At 34.9% G+C, this 15,467-nt stretch overlaps 1 protein-coding gene across 6 annotated transcripts in view; it reads left to right on the top strand.

Annotated features, from left to right (window-relative positions):
- The window catches only part of OXR1 (oxidation resistance 1), a 327,815-nt gene that overhangs the window by 292,928 nt on the left and 19,420 nt on the right, over positions 1-15,467 (top strand). For 4 of the 6 annotated variants that reach the window (XM_058668552.1, XM_058668554.1, XM_058668556.1 and 1 more), the window contains 2 exons: positions 2,374-2,542; positions 4,951-5,113. In XM_058668552.1, coding sequence (XP_058524535.1) covers positions 2,374-2,542; positions 4,951-5,113 — 332 coding nt within the window. Of the gene's footprint in view, positions 1-2,373; positions 2,543-4,950; positions 5,114-11,840; positions 12,369-15,467 lie in introns of those variants that run through there. The other 2 variants (XM_004580675.3, XM_004580676.3) reach the window with 2 other exon arrangements.

Below are 15,467 nucleotides of genomic sequence, written 5' to 3'. Positions count from 1 at the left end.
TATAGAAAATCTGTATGTTATTTGGAATTTTCACACAGAGGTGACCATTGAGACTATTTTTATTTCTTAAAAGTCTTGGTGGTAATGAGGGGAGGGGCAGGGAACCATGCTTGTATACATGCACAAAAATGTGAGAAGGCCTCAAAAAGTTCATGGATACTAAAGTTCATGGACATTGTACTAAATTCCATTTCTCAAGAACTTTCTTAATGTATGTGTATATGCAGTTCTATGTGTACAATTCTTACGTTATTTGTATGCATATGTACAGCTGGATTTTTTTAGTTTAAAACCTGGATTATGCTTCATATAGTTGCATCTTTCTTAACTAAATCTTTTGTCATGAACATTTTTATGTCATTGTAGTTCTTTTAAAATGAAGCTTATTGACTATTAGGTAGTTAACTTTTCCATAATAAGACCCTTAGTTACTATTAACAAAAGACATTTTTATGTTATTTTCCATCTTCAGTGCTTTAAAGAATGCTGATATGGATGTTTTTACTTGAATAATTTGCACTTGATAATTGCCCTATGTTTTTAACATTGAAAAAAATGGATTTTATAATCCTATAATGTGGATAAACTATTTGTAATAGATTTTTTTTTCGAGTACTGGAGATACCATTGTGAGGCAGGTTCTGTTATAAATAAAAAGGAGAAAAATCAACAGCTGTTTATATTGACATTTGATTCCTTCCTTTATTTTTTTTTTAGAATGAAAGTTATTTTTTAGACAACTAAAGTTACTCTAACTTCAGATTCAGTAGTAAGGAAATAATGTTTGACTTAAATTTATGACTTTTCTTGTAGTAAGCTGCAGAATAAAGAAACTTGTAACTACAGAATTCAGCTGTGAGAGAATATTGAAAACTACTCCTTTTAAATCTGTGGAAGCATTAGGGCTCATACAGATTGTGTCCCTTACTCATTGTTACACAGGACAAACAAACCGGGATGGGTCTCGCTCTCTTGACTTCCTAAGGGCTCTTTTCTTCTTAGTATGATCTAGTAAGTTAGTTAATGGACAGGTTCTAGAACTCAATCATATTATTAGACCCCTGTGTACATTACAAAGGCATTATTGGTTGTAAATTTAGAAATAATTCAGGCTTTTTTTAAATTTATGACACAGTTTCATAGGCAGTAGGATTCCCCCAACCCCTCTCAAACCCTCAAATGATTCAGGCTTAACTAACTATTCAGATAGGTAATTGAATCTAGCATATTGTTGATTGTTCCATCATGCATTTATATGTAAATTAAGACATCATTAACAGTAAATTTTGGGAGCCAGCATCCTGGGGTAGTAAGCTAAGCTTTCCCCTGTGGTACTGGCATAGCATATGGGCACCAGTTCTTGTCCTGGCTTCTCCATTTCCATTCCAGTTCCCTGGTTATGGCTGGGAGCGCAAAGGAGGATGGCTCAAGTTCTTGGGCCCTGCACCCACGGAAGAGATCAGGAAGAAGCTCCTGGCTCTTGGCTTCAGACCGGCTCAGCTCTGGCTGTTATGGCACTCTGAGGAGAAAAGTAACAAAGGGAAGACCTCTCACTCTCTGTCTCTTCTCTGTGTTACTCTGCTTTTCAAATAAAAATAAAAGAAATCTTTAACAAAAAAAATACATATTGTTTGTAATAACCATATTAAAGCAAGTTTTGAAAATTATGTAGACTTTTCTGATATTCTAAATACTGATACAAAATGTGAAAAATTTGCATATGTATGTGTTACTTATTAAGTACTGGCTTTACAAACAAAAGCAAAACAAAAAGGTCTTGATACTTTTATTCTTCTTCCCAATGCTGACATAACTTCAGTGTGTTAACTTGACTATTTAATATTTTAGTGTTGTTTATCTATTTTTACTTTTCTTGGAAAATAAATACATGTTCCACAAAATAATGCATTTGAGTACCAGTTAATTGAGATTTTCTTTTTTAGCTGTGTTTCATATTTTTTTTTCAAGATTTATTTTTATTAGAAAGACAGATTTACAGTGAGAAGGAGAGACAGAGAGAAAGGTCTTCCATCCACTGGTTCACTCCACAAGTGGCCAGAGCAGCCGGAGCTGGCCCATCCAAAGCCAGGAACTGGAGCTTCTTCTGGGTTTCCCATATGGGTGCAGGGTCCCAAGGCTTTGGGCCGTCCGCAACTGCTTTCCTAGGCCTCAAGCAAGGAGCTGGGTGGGAAGCAGAGCTGCTAGGACAAGAACCAGTGCCCATATGGGATCCCAGCATGTACAAGGAAAGAATTGTAACCACTAGGCTACCACTCTGGGCCCTGTTTCGTAAGTTTAAAAGTAAAATTATACAGTCAAAATTTCTTAAGCATGGTGTATGAGAATTAAATGCTGCTTACTTCTTATTTCTAGGTTCTGCACTTTTAAAAGAAAAGAGAAGGCATCGGTTATATAAATTCTTATGTCTCAGAGTTGGTAAACCGATGAGGAAGACATTTGTATCACAAGCCAGTGCTACAATGCAGCAGTATGCACAAAGAGATAAGAAACATGAGTATTGGTTTGCTGTGCCACAAGAAAGGTAAAAATAAAGACAAAATGACAAAAGCTTGACAGTGTGAGATTTCTTAAAATTATTTTTTGCATTACAGTACCACTTGCAGAGTACTTTTTAACAATATTTCTAAGCATTCTTGGAAAATTGAATTAGAAGAAAAGGTACTCTTGCATGAATTTCCTGAAGACATCTCAGACAATTTAGGGTTGATAGTTAATATTAATTATTTAAAATTATTTAACTCCTGCTTTATATTCTTGAAGTTTAGGAATCTGAGATTTTTATGAACAGTAAGCACGGTTACTTGCTCCTGCATAAGATGCTGTCTACTTTCTACAGTAATGTTATGGTTTGTTTCTTACGCCTCATGCTTGAAAAGGTATTGCTAAACCAAGTAATCAGTATTTCTTTATAGAAGACTTGCAGAAATCCTCGAGAAAATTACCTGTGAACAACTATTTGGTTCCAAATTTTAATAATATGCAGATTTTATTTTATTATCACAGTGATTATTGCACAGTGGATTAAAACAGTATAAATTATAAAGCATAATTATTGCACAAAAGTCAACTCTCACAGGAAATATGTATCATACTGAGATAGATGGTCCTTCCATTTAATTTATGTATTCATTAATGAGTGCTGTTCATTTCAAACTTTAGAGAACTTAGCATCAGTTCTGTTCATTCTTCTCTAATGATTACTAAGAGGCATTGTAAAAAAAAGTCAGTGAGACTGAAAGCTGTATTATAGTAATGTTACTCAGTCCTTAAGAAACGTTTGTATATATGAAGTTACTTTAAGAAATGTATTAGCAGTAAAATTAAAAATTAGTTTGTTTCCATGGAAAATTGAAATCCATGCTCTTTTTTTATAATACACATTTTACACTAACTTTGGAGGTAACTTCATGAAATTCCATAATTTTGTAACTGTATTCATCAAAAAATTATTTATAGTGGGCATTAGTGAACAGCACTAAAGCTCCTTCAGTTTTGTAGAAGTCAATTAGAAATCACCTGCTATGCTAAAGGACTCAGTCTTGACACTCCTTCACTGTGACAACATCAGAGGCAACCTAGTTATACTTTATTAAGTATGTAGTAGAGAACAGCGACTTGTAAGATAACTGTGTACATTCTTAGGCAGATCATTGTGAGCAAAGAGTCAGAAGATGCAAAAATTGAATCTTTAGAAACTGTATTAAGTGTCCAGGGGCTACTAGGAAACTCCTTATATTTTGTTTTGAAAAAATAAAGCTTTTGGAAACAATGATAAAACCCTTTCTCCTCCCTCTACCCTACTAAGTTTACAGTGCAGTGGCTATCTACCAAAACATGATCAGTTTGTAAAAACATGGTTTGCATACAAGAATATCTGAAAAGAATAGATCTACACTTGGTCCTAGCCAAAAGACCAAGAAGCAATAAGAATGGACCTAGATAGTCAAATTTGCCAGTGATGTTGAAATGATTAACAATGAAAACTAACTGGTTTAACCTAACACAGAAATTTAGTTTGTCTCATTACTCTAGTCTTTATTTTGATGTGAAAATTTTACTTATTCTCCCTGCACTTCAGCTCATATCCTTAAAAATTAGTATTATTAGGATCCTTTATTATAAGCAACTAAGTTGTGAAAATTGTATTTGATAGTAATACATTACTTGTAAGATAAAACTTAACCTTTTTTAAAATGTTGGCTAAATGTAAGGAATCACAACATCAAAAAATTTCATTAGATCATAAGTATTTCTAGAACCATTGTTCTTGTTATGTATTATTCAAGATTAGCACTTATTAGAATAGATCATTTTGTAAGCAATTTTCAGATTATTCTTGCTAGTTCTAATTTAAATCTAATAAAATAGAAGTTTGGAAAATATTTTATTCCCAAACATGTTTGTCCGAGGATGCAACAATAGTAAACAAAGCATTATAAAGGGAAACTAGAGATTTACAAGATGAGGTCATCTGTCTCTGAAACAGTACTTCACTGTGTTGTAAAGTTACGGGCATTAAATGTCAGCATGGAGAAGTTCTGCATGATGTCCAGTTTTCAAAATGAGCAATTAGTAAGTCGCTTCCTTGTGTTTTAGATTATTAGATCATTATATGAATAAGGTTAGTTGTAGATTCAGTATTCCCTTCCTGTTGCTACTGCCCTAAAAAGAAGAAATGCAAAATACGTCACCTGAACTGCTCAGAAACACGCCATGGAAAGTCTTAACACAGTTTTCTCACAAGTACTTTACAAAGCAGAGTTGCTTCTTTAGTTCAATGTCTTTTTTCTATGAAACAATTTATTTTATCTTTGTTTTAAGTCTTCAAGTTTCCTAAGGATACTGTATTTCACATGCACTAATACAATTTTATAATTCTTGCTCACGGAGTGGAATACTTGGTCTGTTAATAGTCACTTGTTCTAACAGGACAGACCACTTGTATGCCTTCTTCATTCAGTGGAGTCCAGAAATATATGCAGAAGACACCGGTGAATACACCCGGGAGCCTGGGTTCATAGTAGTGAAAAAGATTGAGGAGCCTGAGACAAACGAGGATCCCACCAGTGAGGCAGCAGCCAGAGAATGGGAGGTAAGGCAAACAGTGAGGTTGCACTAACCTGTTCGCTTTGTAAAAGTTTATATAAAGTTCAAGTTATCTTTGTGCAAAACACTACTTTTTAAAAGAGGATCAGGTTCATTGCTTATGTGTGCATGTGTTTACTGAATGAATCTCAGTAGTAATTTCGGTTTACTATTGCTTCTCATTTTGCTTTTGTTTTGACAAACTGGAAAAGCAGCCTATGAGAAGTAAAATGACTTAGTGAATTTTAGAGTATTTAATTTAGGAAGAGTTACATTATGACCCAGAAGCAACTAATTGCTGCTGTAGTAATTTTCATGAAACATTTATGTCAGATCTGATTTATATTCATTTAACTTCTGCATGGAGGTGATAAATGCAGTTGTTCAGAATATGTCTAAGTTAGAACTCATTTCTAAATTTTGGCTTTATGCATCAGCAATAATATTTTAAGAAAATAAGCTGGCGCTAATTTTATGAAATTGTAAGAATTTTATGTGCTCAGATTTACTAAACTTGATTAAATGGCTAAACTATTACTAGCAAATATTTTATAACCCCTGTTAGATCTGTCTTTCAAGTTTATGTTAAATTTTACATGCTCTATTTTATAGAATTGTTAGGTACCAGTTTGTGTTTTTGTTGTTTCCTGGGTTAATATTTTCTTGATGTATTATAAAATATAGAGCAGATGCTAAAATGATAAATGGAGTCCAGTTTTGTTACCCATTTGGTATTGTTTGTGATGTTTATGTAACATGAGTTTATTGTTTCTGCAGTTACATGTATAATGTTTGAAGGTATACATGGCATGTCTTGTGTAAAATGTGGATTTTGAATTTGGCTTTCTCTTTGTAATGTATACAGCATCATTTTCTATTGCACATGCAGCATAATAGATGGCAAAAAGCAATATACATAGAACATTTATTTTATTCTCTTAATACTTCAGCCAATTATTAATCTTTATGTCACCTTTATTCATGATAATCCTTAATGTTTATCAGCTTTAGGTTATGTAAATTTTAGAATATCCATAAAATTTCAAGTAATGTAGTATTTATAACACCTAACTGGCGTATGCAACAGATGTATTCATTTCACAGATAATTTGTGAATGACAAAAATCAGACACAAAAGAGTATATATAATAATATATAATCCCATTTACTTGAAGGTCAAAGGCAAATCTAGTCAAATCTGTTAAAGTAGTGATTATTGGAGAGGAGGGGGCTGCAAAGGGCAGGACAGACTCTGGAGTAGTAGAGATATGCCTGGTGTGTCTTCATCTGTGTCATTACATGGGTTTAAAAACACATGTCCTGAGTTTTGTTTTCGAGATTAGCTACAGGAGGCATTTAAAATAGCTTGGGCGAGCAAAAATGTGAGCCTGTATAAGGTAGCAACAGTTAAAGGGGAATCAAATATAGTTAGTAAAATATAATCTAGGTAATGCAGTAAGATTCAGTGTCGAGTAGTTATAGGGAGGCTTCTCATTTGGATAGCAAGATGTGTGACAGTAATTCAAATCAGGACAGGGAAGTGAGAACTCTTCCCTAATAGGATAGGATCACTTAATTTTGAAAATAATAGATTACTGACTACTTTGGAAACTGCTGACCCCCGTTATAATTTCTACAGAAAATTTTAAAAAAATGGATTTCACTCTACCTTTTTTTCCCCTTTTCTTGGTTAGATGGTTTAAATAAAAATAAAAATATTTAATTTTGGAAACATCTGATGGATTGTCCAATTTATTAGCTGCTGTTTAGCTACTCAAAATATGGTAAATCTAATTAAAGAAATGAATTCTTAATAATTTAAATTAATTTAAATATTTGACCCAGTAATTGAATACTTTTTAAATATATTCAGAACATTTGAAATGATCTACCTTTTCAGCTCTGAGTTTTATAAAATATAAATAGGATCCAGATAAATCTAAATAAAGTGCAGTTGTTTCCCATGAAAATTCAGTGTGTGAACTGAGATATGTTATAGAGTCAAATACTCTATTTCATACAGATACAGTTACTATTACTGTTACAATTGTAGCTAGAATCACTACTACTGTTGCCATTAAACATAAAAGATATGAATTAAGGAGGTTAAATGATTATAAGATAGTTTGAATAAAATATATCAAAGTTAGTTTTGCTATTTTTTTAAACGTGGCTATTAGAAAATTTCCAGTTGAATAGGTATGTTTTTATCTTTCATACAGTGTAAGTGCCTATTACTAATTGCCTAAAAAAGCATTAATTTAAATGTGGAAGTAATCTTAAGTGTTAAAATCACTTTTTAGTGACATGACTTTGGCTAGAACGTTTTGGAAGGTGTGAGTACCTCAAAGTGTGAAGAGGTGTGTAGTTATTTTCTGACTGGGGGTGACTAAGAAGTCCCGGGATTTGGCATGGAGTTACGGCTGTCAGCTTGGATGCCAGGCTGTTTAATTAAAGCTTGCTACTCACTGCCCTGCCTTCAGAGATGCTTGGGGGAGCTTTACTGTTCCTGGCTATCAGGTGGAGACACAAGATTTTTCACAGTTTTCGTGAATAATGATCACTTAAAAGATTTTGATGCAAAATTTTTTACAATTTTGCATTTAGCATCATGATTTATACGTTATAACATAAAATAAAAATCCAGAATTCTTCATTGTGAAGTAAAAATGATGCTGTCGGAAGATGAGTAAATCCGATGCCTTCGACAGGTCCCATGATGCATTGTTGAGTCTCCAGCCGATATCATACCTATCCCAGGCAGTCTCTTCGTGATCTCTACTAAAAGCTTATATTCCAGAGTGTCACGTATTTTGTCTATGTCACCAGTCTCAAGATGCTGACTGAAAAGGCCTCAAAAGGAGAGATTTTTAACCTAAAACAGTTTGCTCCTTACACTTTGGGTTGAGTTTTTACTGCTTTCAGAATAAGAACTAGGAGAAGTTTTCCAAAAATGTTTCATTTCTAAGACTTTTTGTATCAGATATAATTCTGTATGTTCCATATTTTAAACCTACTAAATTTTTTACATAAAAATTATTAAGTTATTAAATCAGTTTTAATTTATTTACTTAGTTTGCCCTCCCCTCCGCTCTAGGCCTATGATTTTGACTTAAAAATGAGTTAAGACTATGTGTCAGTAGGATAAGTAACATTTTAGTGTCTTACTTTTAAATGGTTGATGTTAAAAAAATTATGATTTACTCCCTACTTTTCAAATTTGTAAGGTAGTGCTAAAAAGATCATCTATTCAGTTTTTGTTTTCTGACAAAATCTTTTTCCTTTTTAAAAGCTTCATATCTTTTTCTCAGCCAATATTTGGGTTATTCATTGACATAGAAATGTAAATATGTTGACTGCTTATTACATAAACCCCTGTTTCATTATTCAGAATATTTTGGAATCTGACTTTCTCTTGGATAGCTTTAAAGATAATTTTTACACTTCCAGCTTTAATTTTTATCTAGTGTCCTCCATTTAGATTATATAAATGTAAAATATTTCTTCTTAGCATTTCAGGACATAAAATATATTATGACATTATTGGGTTTGGTTTCTTGCTCTTATGTGGCGATTGTTTTGTGGAGTGGATTCTGTTTTCATAGATGTCCATACTGCTACAGCTTCTAAGAACCACCAGATTAGAGATTTCATTGTGTAGCTGAATCTTATTTCTTAAGGTAGTGAGTCTTCTGATACTTGTTTTAACCTGTTTTTATTTTATTTGAAATGATTGCATTATTTAACTTGAAAGGCAGGGACTGACAAAGAACTCAGCCACTGGCTCACTCCCCAGATTTCTATAGCAGCCTGAGCTGGGCTCAAGATGGCAGTCAGGAATTTATGCTGGGTCTCCCACTGGGGAGCCATGGTATGTTGCCTTCAGGGTTATGTATTAGCAGGAAGTTGTAGTTTGGAGTAGTGTCATTACTCTGCTGCTGTCCCACTCAAGGGTGGGACACGGGCATCCTGTGTGGCATATATAACTGCTCATCCAAAAGCAAACCCTTCACATTTATTGTTATTATTGAAACACAAATAACGTACAGGGTAGCTCAGCATAGACAGCAAAATCTACATGGAACTGACTGCTTGAGAAGAAGGAACTCTGTCTATAGTAGTTAAACAGATATCGCATTTCTTGAAGAAAAATTTTTAAAAGGTTTATTTTATTTTTAATTTGAAAGGCAGATTATACAGAGAGAAAGGGAGATAGAGATCTTGCATACGATGGTTCACGCCCCAAATGGCCACACTGGCCAGAGCCTAGTTGATCCAAAGCTGAAAACCAGGAGCTTCTGAATATCCCACAAGGTTCTAGGGATCCTAGGCCTTGAGCCATCCTCTACTGCTTTCCCAGATCATAAGTAGAGAACTGCACTGGAAGTGAAGAGGCTGGAACACAAACTGGTGCCCGTGTGTGTGTGTGAATTATTTTTCATGATATAGTTCCTTAGGCTCCTGCTGTAACCATTTAGGAAATAAACCAATGGGTAGAAGATCTCTCTTTCTTTCTCTCTTATCTCTGTAAGTCTGCCTCTCAAGTAAAAACAAGTAAATCTTTGTTTTTTTAAAGATTTATTTATTTTTATTACAAAGTCAGATATACAGAGAGGAGAGACAGAGAGGAAGATCCTCCGTCTGATAATTCACTCCCCAAGTGACTGCAAGGCGGGGGCTGCGCCAATCCAAAGCCGGGAACCAAGAACCTACTCCAGGTCTCCCACATGGGTGCAGGGTCCCAACGCTTTGGGCCGTCCTCGACTGCTTTCCCAGGCCACAAGCAGGGAGCTGGATGGGAAGTGGAGCTGTGCCGGGATTAGAACTGGCGCCCATATGGGATCCCGGCACGTTCAAGGCGAGGACTTAAACCACTAGGCCACATTCTGGGCCCCAATATTGTGTGTTTTAATAAACACTCCAGTTGATTCTGATAAAACTAAAATTTGACTGCCACTGGTTTAGCTCTAAGGGCCCTTTCTTTCCAGGATTGGAGCTAACCAACTCAAAAACATGTGGTAGGAATGATAGCAGAGCAAAATTTAAACACATTCGAAAATTGAGACAAGGGACTGCGCGGAAGGAAGACAACACAATAAGCTATGCTATGCTTGATGTTTTTGTTTTGTTTAATATTGAATTCAGACCTTATTTTGGAACATAATTTTTTTTAAAGACGAAGTCTAACAGCAGGAACCCCATTTGGGTCTTCCACATGTGTGTGGAGACCTGGGCTCCTTGGCCATCGCTGGCTACTTTCCCAGGTCTAGAAACAGCACTGTGACAGTAGGTGCCAGTTTCGCAAGTGGTGTTTTCACCTAGTGTGCCATCATGACACTCTGGCTCTGCCACTCATTTTTTCCTTTTAGAAGATGTGACTGGAAATTGCAACACGTTTTCAAAGTGATAACTTTCTCTTACAAAACCCCCCAAATATTGTTGATGGTTACACAGGGTGACTCCCTGCTGAGGGCTAGAATGAGACCATAGTGCACTAGATGCGTAAGGAGACTGTAAGGTCTGTGATAGTGTACCTGATAGAAGCCGTGGGAGTAGACTGGGTACAACAAAGGGAAGGATAGCGGGTATATAGGAAAGGAAGATGGCTGGTGTGGCCTGTATTGTATACTATCCAGATGTGGATTCGAGAGTGTGTGTGTGTGTGTGTGTGTGTGTGTGAGAGAGAGAGAGAGAGAGAGAGAAAGATGGGGAAGGAAGGAGTTGGTTTACCCTAAAATGGAATCCTAAGATATTACTTATTATGACCTGGGTATTCTACATTAAAAAGAAGCTTCAGATAGTTGTAGCTTAAACATAGTTCTTTTTCATGTTTATAAACTTTAATTTCTGTGGTTATATTGTTGCTGAGCAATAAATACCCTAAAGTGATTGGAGCCATTGTCATAGAACCCCCAAACTGGATCCATTTGCCTGATGTACAGAAAGCTAATCACTGACATCAGGATGGTGGAAGAAGTAGGTGTTTTATTGCAAAGTACAGAACAGTGAGCTGGGCAGCTATTGTTAATTCCCTGGGATTCCTGCATAGTTAGAGGAGCAATTATCATAGCTTGAAATAGGGACTGCGAGGTGGGTGATCAGCTCATGTCCAGTTCCTGGTTGTTCATAGGTTCACTTTACCTTCTTTGATTGGCCAGTGATGCTTTGCTGTTTAGGGAATTTACGGTGGCCAGTGGGCTCCAGTTGGTCTGGGGGTTATGTGAATATGGCAACTGTATTCTGCTCATAGCTGGAATTCCCCTACACAGAAGACTCATGAACAATACTGGCCATTGCTGTTTTTATCTATTGAAGAAGCAAATGATTCCTTAATCTAGTTATTTGAACCTTGTAGGGTCAGCTAGATCACTGCCTTAAATCTGAATTTCTGTTGATAAAAGGCAGACACGGATACCTTGTGTCAAGAGAGACTGACAGGAAGCCGGGGCCTGCTTTTGGTTTAATGGAAGTTTGGTTTCAGTATTAATCATAGGTATAGCAATATAAGAATCTTCTTAAGAAATTCATTGTTAGAAAATAGTTTGAATTGAGTTATATAATTATAGGCAGAGAAATTTTCTGGTCACTTTGAATGTTTGTATAGGGGTTGTTTTTAGTAGATTAGCTTATAGTTTTTACATATTCTATGAAATTTGAGGACAGAAGGTCCTAAAAGAGCATCCTGCTTCTTGGAAAATGTTCACATAAAAGATGACATTTTAAAGGATTCTAAGCTGTATATAAAGAGCAGAATTCTACGATTATATGAGAAAACAAAAAATGTCATTTAAATCATTTGTGTACTTCTAAAGGGACTCTGGAGATTGTGCTTACAATGTTTTTGTGACTGATTTAGTTTTTTGTGTTTGAATGTACTGGTGTTTGAAAATGCATGCTCTGTGTCTTTAAACTTTTGAGCCTTTTCTTTGCACATTTGGGTACAGTGCAACCAAACTTAGCCTGGGAAACCTTCTTTTCCCTCCCCAGCTTTACAGTCTCCACTCAGGACTATCTTTGCAATGAATACTATTTAGTGATTAGCTCCCTGTCTTGTCAATCAAATCTTTGTCTCCAGCAAACTGTTTTGTCACTGTAGTAAGGCTTTGGTGCTGGAAATTTATCTTTGACAGAGAAAGAATGCTTTTGAAAACAGTTCTTACGTGATTTGATGTAACTTAATTTGCCGTGGGAAGGAAATGTCTCGTCTGTGGTATGGAAAAAAAGGCAGAAGACATCAGCCAGTTAATCACAAATATACTCTGGTAAATCTTAGTCAATTCTGTGTATACTGGTTATTTTATGGTGACATTATGTAAAACTATGCAATTTCAGAAAGTTTCAGCATTCAGAATATTTATTAGCTACATAATTGTACAATTGCAGAAAATACCTGTGAAGTTGTTTCTGTTAGTTCTAGGTATTTTTTAAAAAGGAAATTAATCAGCGATCATGATTTTTGTTTTATGAAAGTGTTTTTGGTTTTACTATTCTTCATCAAGAAGATGCCAAATCTTAATTGCTACCTTTGTTTTTACTTAAGCTTAACTTTATAAGAAAATATTCAGAATTGTTTTCAATGCTTAAAAATAAATTGAGAACAGAGTAAATTCATTTTTATTGACTAGATTCCAAACTAAATACTTTACGGCTTTATTTATAGGTTTAATTTTAGCCATTATTAAAAAAAGCTTTTCCAAAAGTTTCAAGTAATGCTACCTAATACAAAACTTATATTCAGGTAAAGGAAAATTTCAATCAGCTGTACTGTTTTAAGAATTTTAGTTATTTTTCAGAGTAAATATGTGGATTCTTTGTTTTAAGAATTTTAGTTATTTTTCAGAGTAAAATCTGTAGATTCTTCATTTAAAAACCCATTGGCCAGTGCTGTTTCTGAGATATTTTAAGATATTTTTAGTTATGAATGTCAGTTTCATTTTTGCTGTAATTATGAATGACTTCAATAAGCCAAATTATTAACTTATTACTGGGAATGGCTTTTGGGAATGTCCCAGACAGCTTGCTTCTCTTAACTGCTGAGTATGTTAAAATACCAGAATGATCTTGACTGGTGTTTTCAGTTGTAATCTCAGAATTTTTGCTTATATGCATCAGCATAGAGGAATTTAACTACCTGAAATGACTGATTTTTTTTACATTTGTGATCATTTATCAGATTAACCAGTGAGCATAGCTTTTTTTTCAAATCAAGACTAGTGATGCTATTCATCTATATGCATATTTTATATGTGTATATACATAATACACTTTCTGATTTGCAGTTTTAATAATTACTTCTTATTAGTTTGATGAGACTTTAGTATACTTTAATGTAAACCAGCATAATAACTTGTAGCTATTTTACATTTTGTGAGTCAGTATAATAGACATCTACAGTTATCATGTCCATCAGTTTCTGTCAGTTTACACAGGAGGCTGGTGTTTAGTTTTGTTAGCTACCTTACTTCCTGTTGGAGTGAACGTGCTCCTTACTGGACATCAGCTTTCCCCTGCATATGGTTTATGTGTATGTATGTATTGTTTCATGTAACATCACAGTGACTGAAATTTCATTGATATTCCCTGTTTCAAAGATGAGGAATTAGGAGCATTGAGTGGTTTTTGTCATTGTGTACAGATTGGCTCTCGCATGGTTTTTCACTTTTCAGAACGCTTCTGAAGGTTTTTCTAAAATGGTATATTAGGATTGATTCTGATGTATCAGTAAACTCAGGACTCAGCTGGCCAGCTGTTTTCCTTCCTGGGAGCTGTTGCGCAAGGAAGAGTCTTGAGAAAGTTGTGATTTACAGTGGGGATGGGAGAATGGGGTGGAAAGAAAGGGAGGGAAAGGGGGAAACCCTGTACCTACAAAACTGTAAAATGGAAAATAAGAATTAAAAAAGAAAATTGTGATTTAAAATAAAAAAAAACATTTCCTTCATTTGTTTCATAGATTTATGGTTTTGCTGAAATAGGTCTCTTTTGCTTTAAAACTGAAATTAGAAAGTGGTTTTACTAAGAGAACAGTCTGCTTTTTTTTGCACTTGGTATTTGAAATGTTTTAAATTCTTCATGTCAGTGTTCAACAGATTAGAAATTTATAAATCTCAGTGATAAACTGTCTTACAGAGTTAGTAGTAATAGTGCCATATGTTTAAACTTTGTTCGTATATATAGTGGGACATCTGAAGTTACAGTAATCTTGTGTATAAACCAGAAATATATTATTTTCATTTCATAAAAGAGTTAAGAAAAAAAGTTAGCGCTTAGCATCAATGGAAACCTACACGTTATTAACTGTCCTTTATTTATTTATTTTTAAAATACTATTTATTTTTATTGGAAAGGTAGATATACAGAGAGGAGAAGAGACAGAGAGGAAGATTTTCCATGAGATGATTCACTGCAGCTCTGCAGTGCAACAGCCAGAGCTGTGCTGATCTGAAGCCAGGAGCCCGGAGCCTCTTCCAGATCGCCCATGTAGGTGTGTGGTTCCAAGGCTTTGGGCCATTCTTGACTGCTTTCCCTGGCCACAGGCAGGAAAGTGGATGGGAAGCAGGGCTGCTGGGATCCAGACCGGTGCCCACATGGGATCCAGCACACTCAAGGTGGGGACTTTAGCCACTAGGCTACTGCACCGGGCCATCTTCATTAATTAAAGGCTGTTTTAAGTTTATTATGACAACTTCAGATTTAATCTGAAATCATAGGTTTACCAGAAGCTGTTCCTTTTTGTCATGCCCTTTTTGTTTTTCCATCAGTAAGTTGTAGTTTACATGAAAGTTCTTTTAGCATATTTTATAACAAAGATTTGTACTTAATCAAGTTAAAAAATCATTTAATTTTAATATTGTCATTTGTGTCTATTTTGTTATTTTTGTCATCTTTTTAATATAGGTCCTCATATTTGAAAAGGCGGATTTCTCAATTTTTATTTAGGCTCTAATGAAGGAGAAATAAGGAGAAAGAAGACTTAATTTGAATACAAAAATCCTTTTAGTGGTCTTAGCTGAAGATAACAAATAATGATATTACAAATATTTGTACTAACACTGCATAGTAAATATTGTTCTAAACTTGAGTAAACATACTGATTCTTTACAACGTTGTTAAGTATTTGTCATATTTTGCAGGTGAGAAATGAGAGGCAGTAATGTTCCAGCCAATAGGAGTCTGAGCTAGGGTTTGAATTTAGGTATTGTGGCTCAAGTCCATGCCCTTAGGCTCTTTGCCATACTTGTTCTTAAAATCTTCGAAATGAGGGCCCAGCGTGATGGCTCAGTTGGCTAAATCCTCAACTTGAAAGCACCAGCATCCTATATGTGAGCCAGTTCATGTCCCGGCTGTTACACTTCCCTTCCAGC

The sequence above is a fragment of the Ochotona princeps genome, chromosome 9 (assembly GCF_030435755.1).
Source record: "Ochotona princeps isolate mOchPri1 chromosome 9, mOchPri1.hap1, whole genome shotgun sequence".
In the NCBI taxonomy this organism is placed as follows: domain Eukaryota; kingdom Metazoa; phylum Chordata; class Mammalia; order Lagomorpha; family Ochotonidae; genus Ochotona; species Ochotona princeps.
Note: the sequence above shows the minus strand (reverse complement) of the source record. Positions and strands in the feature narration are given on the sequence as shown.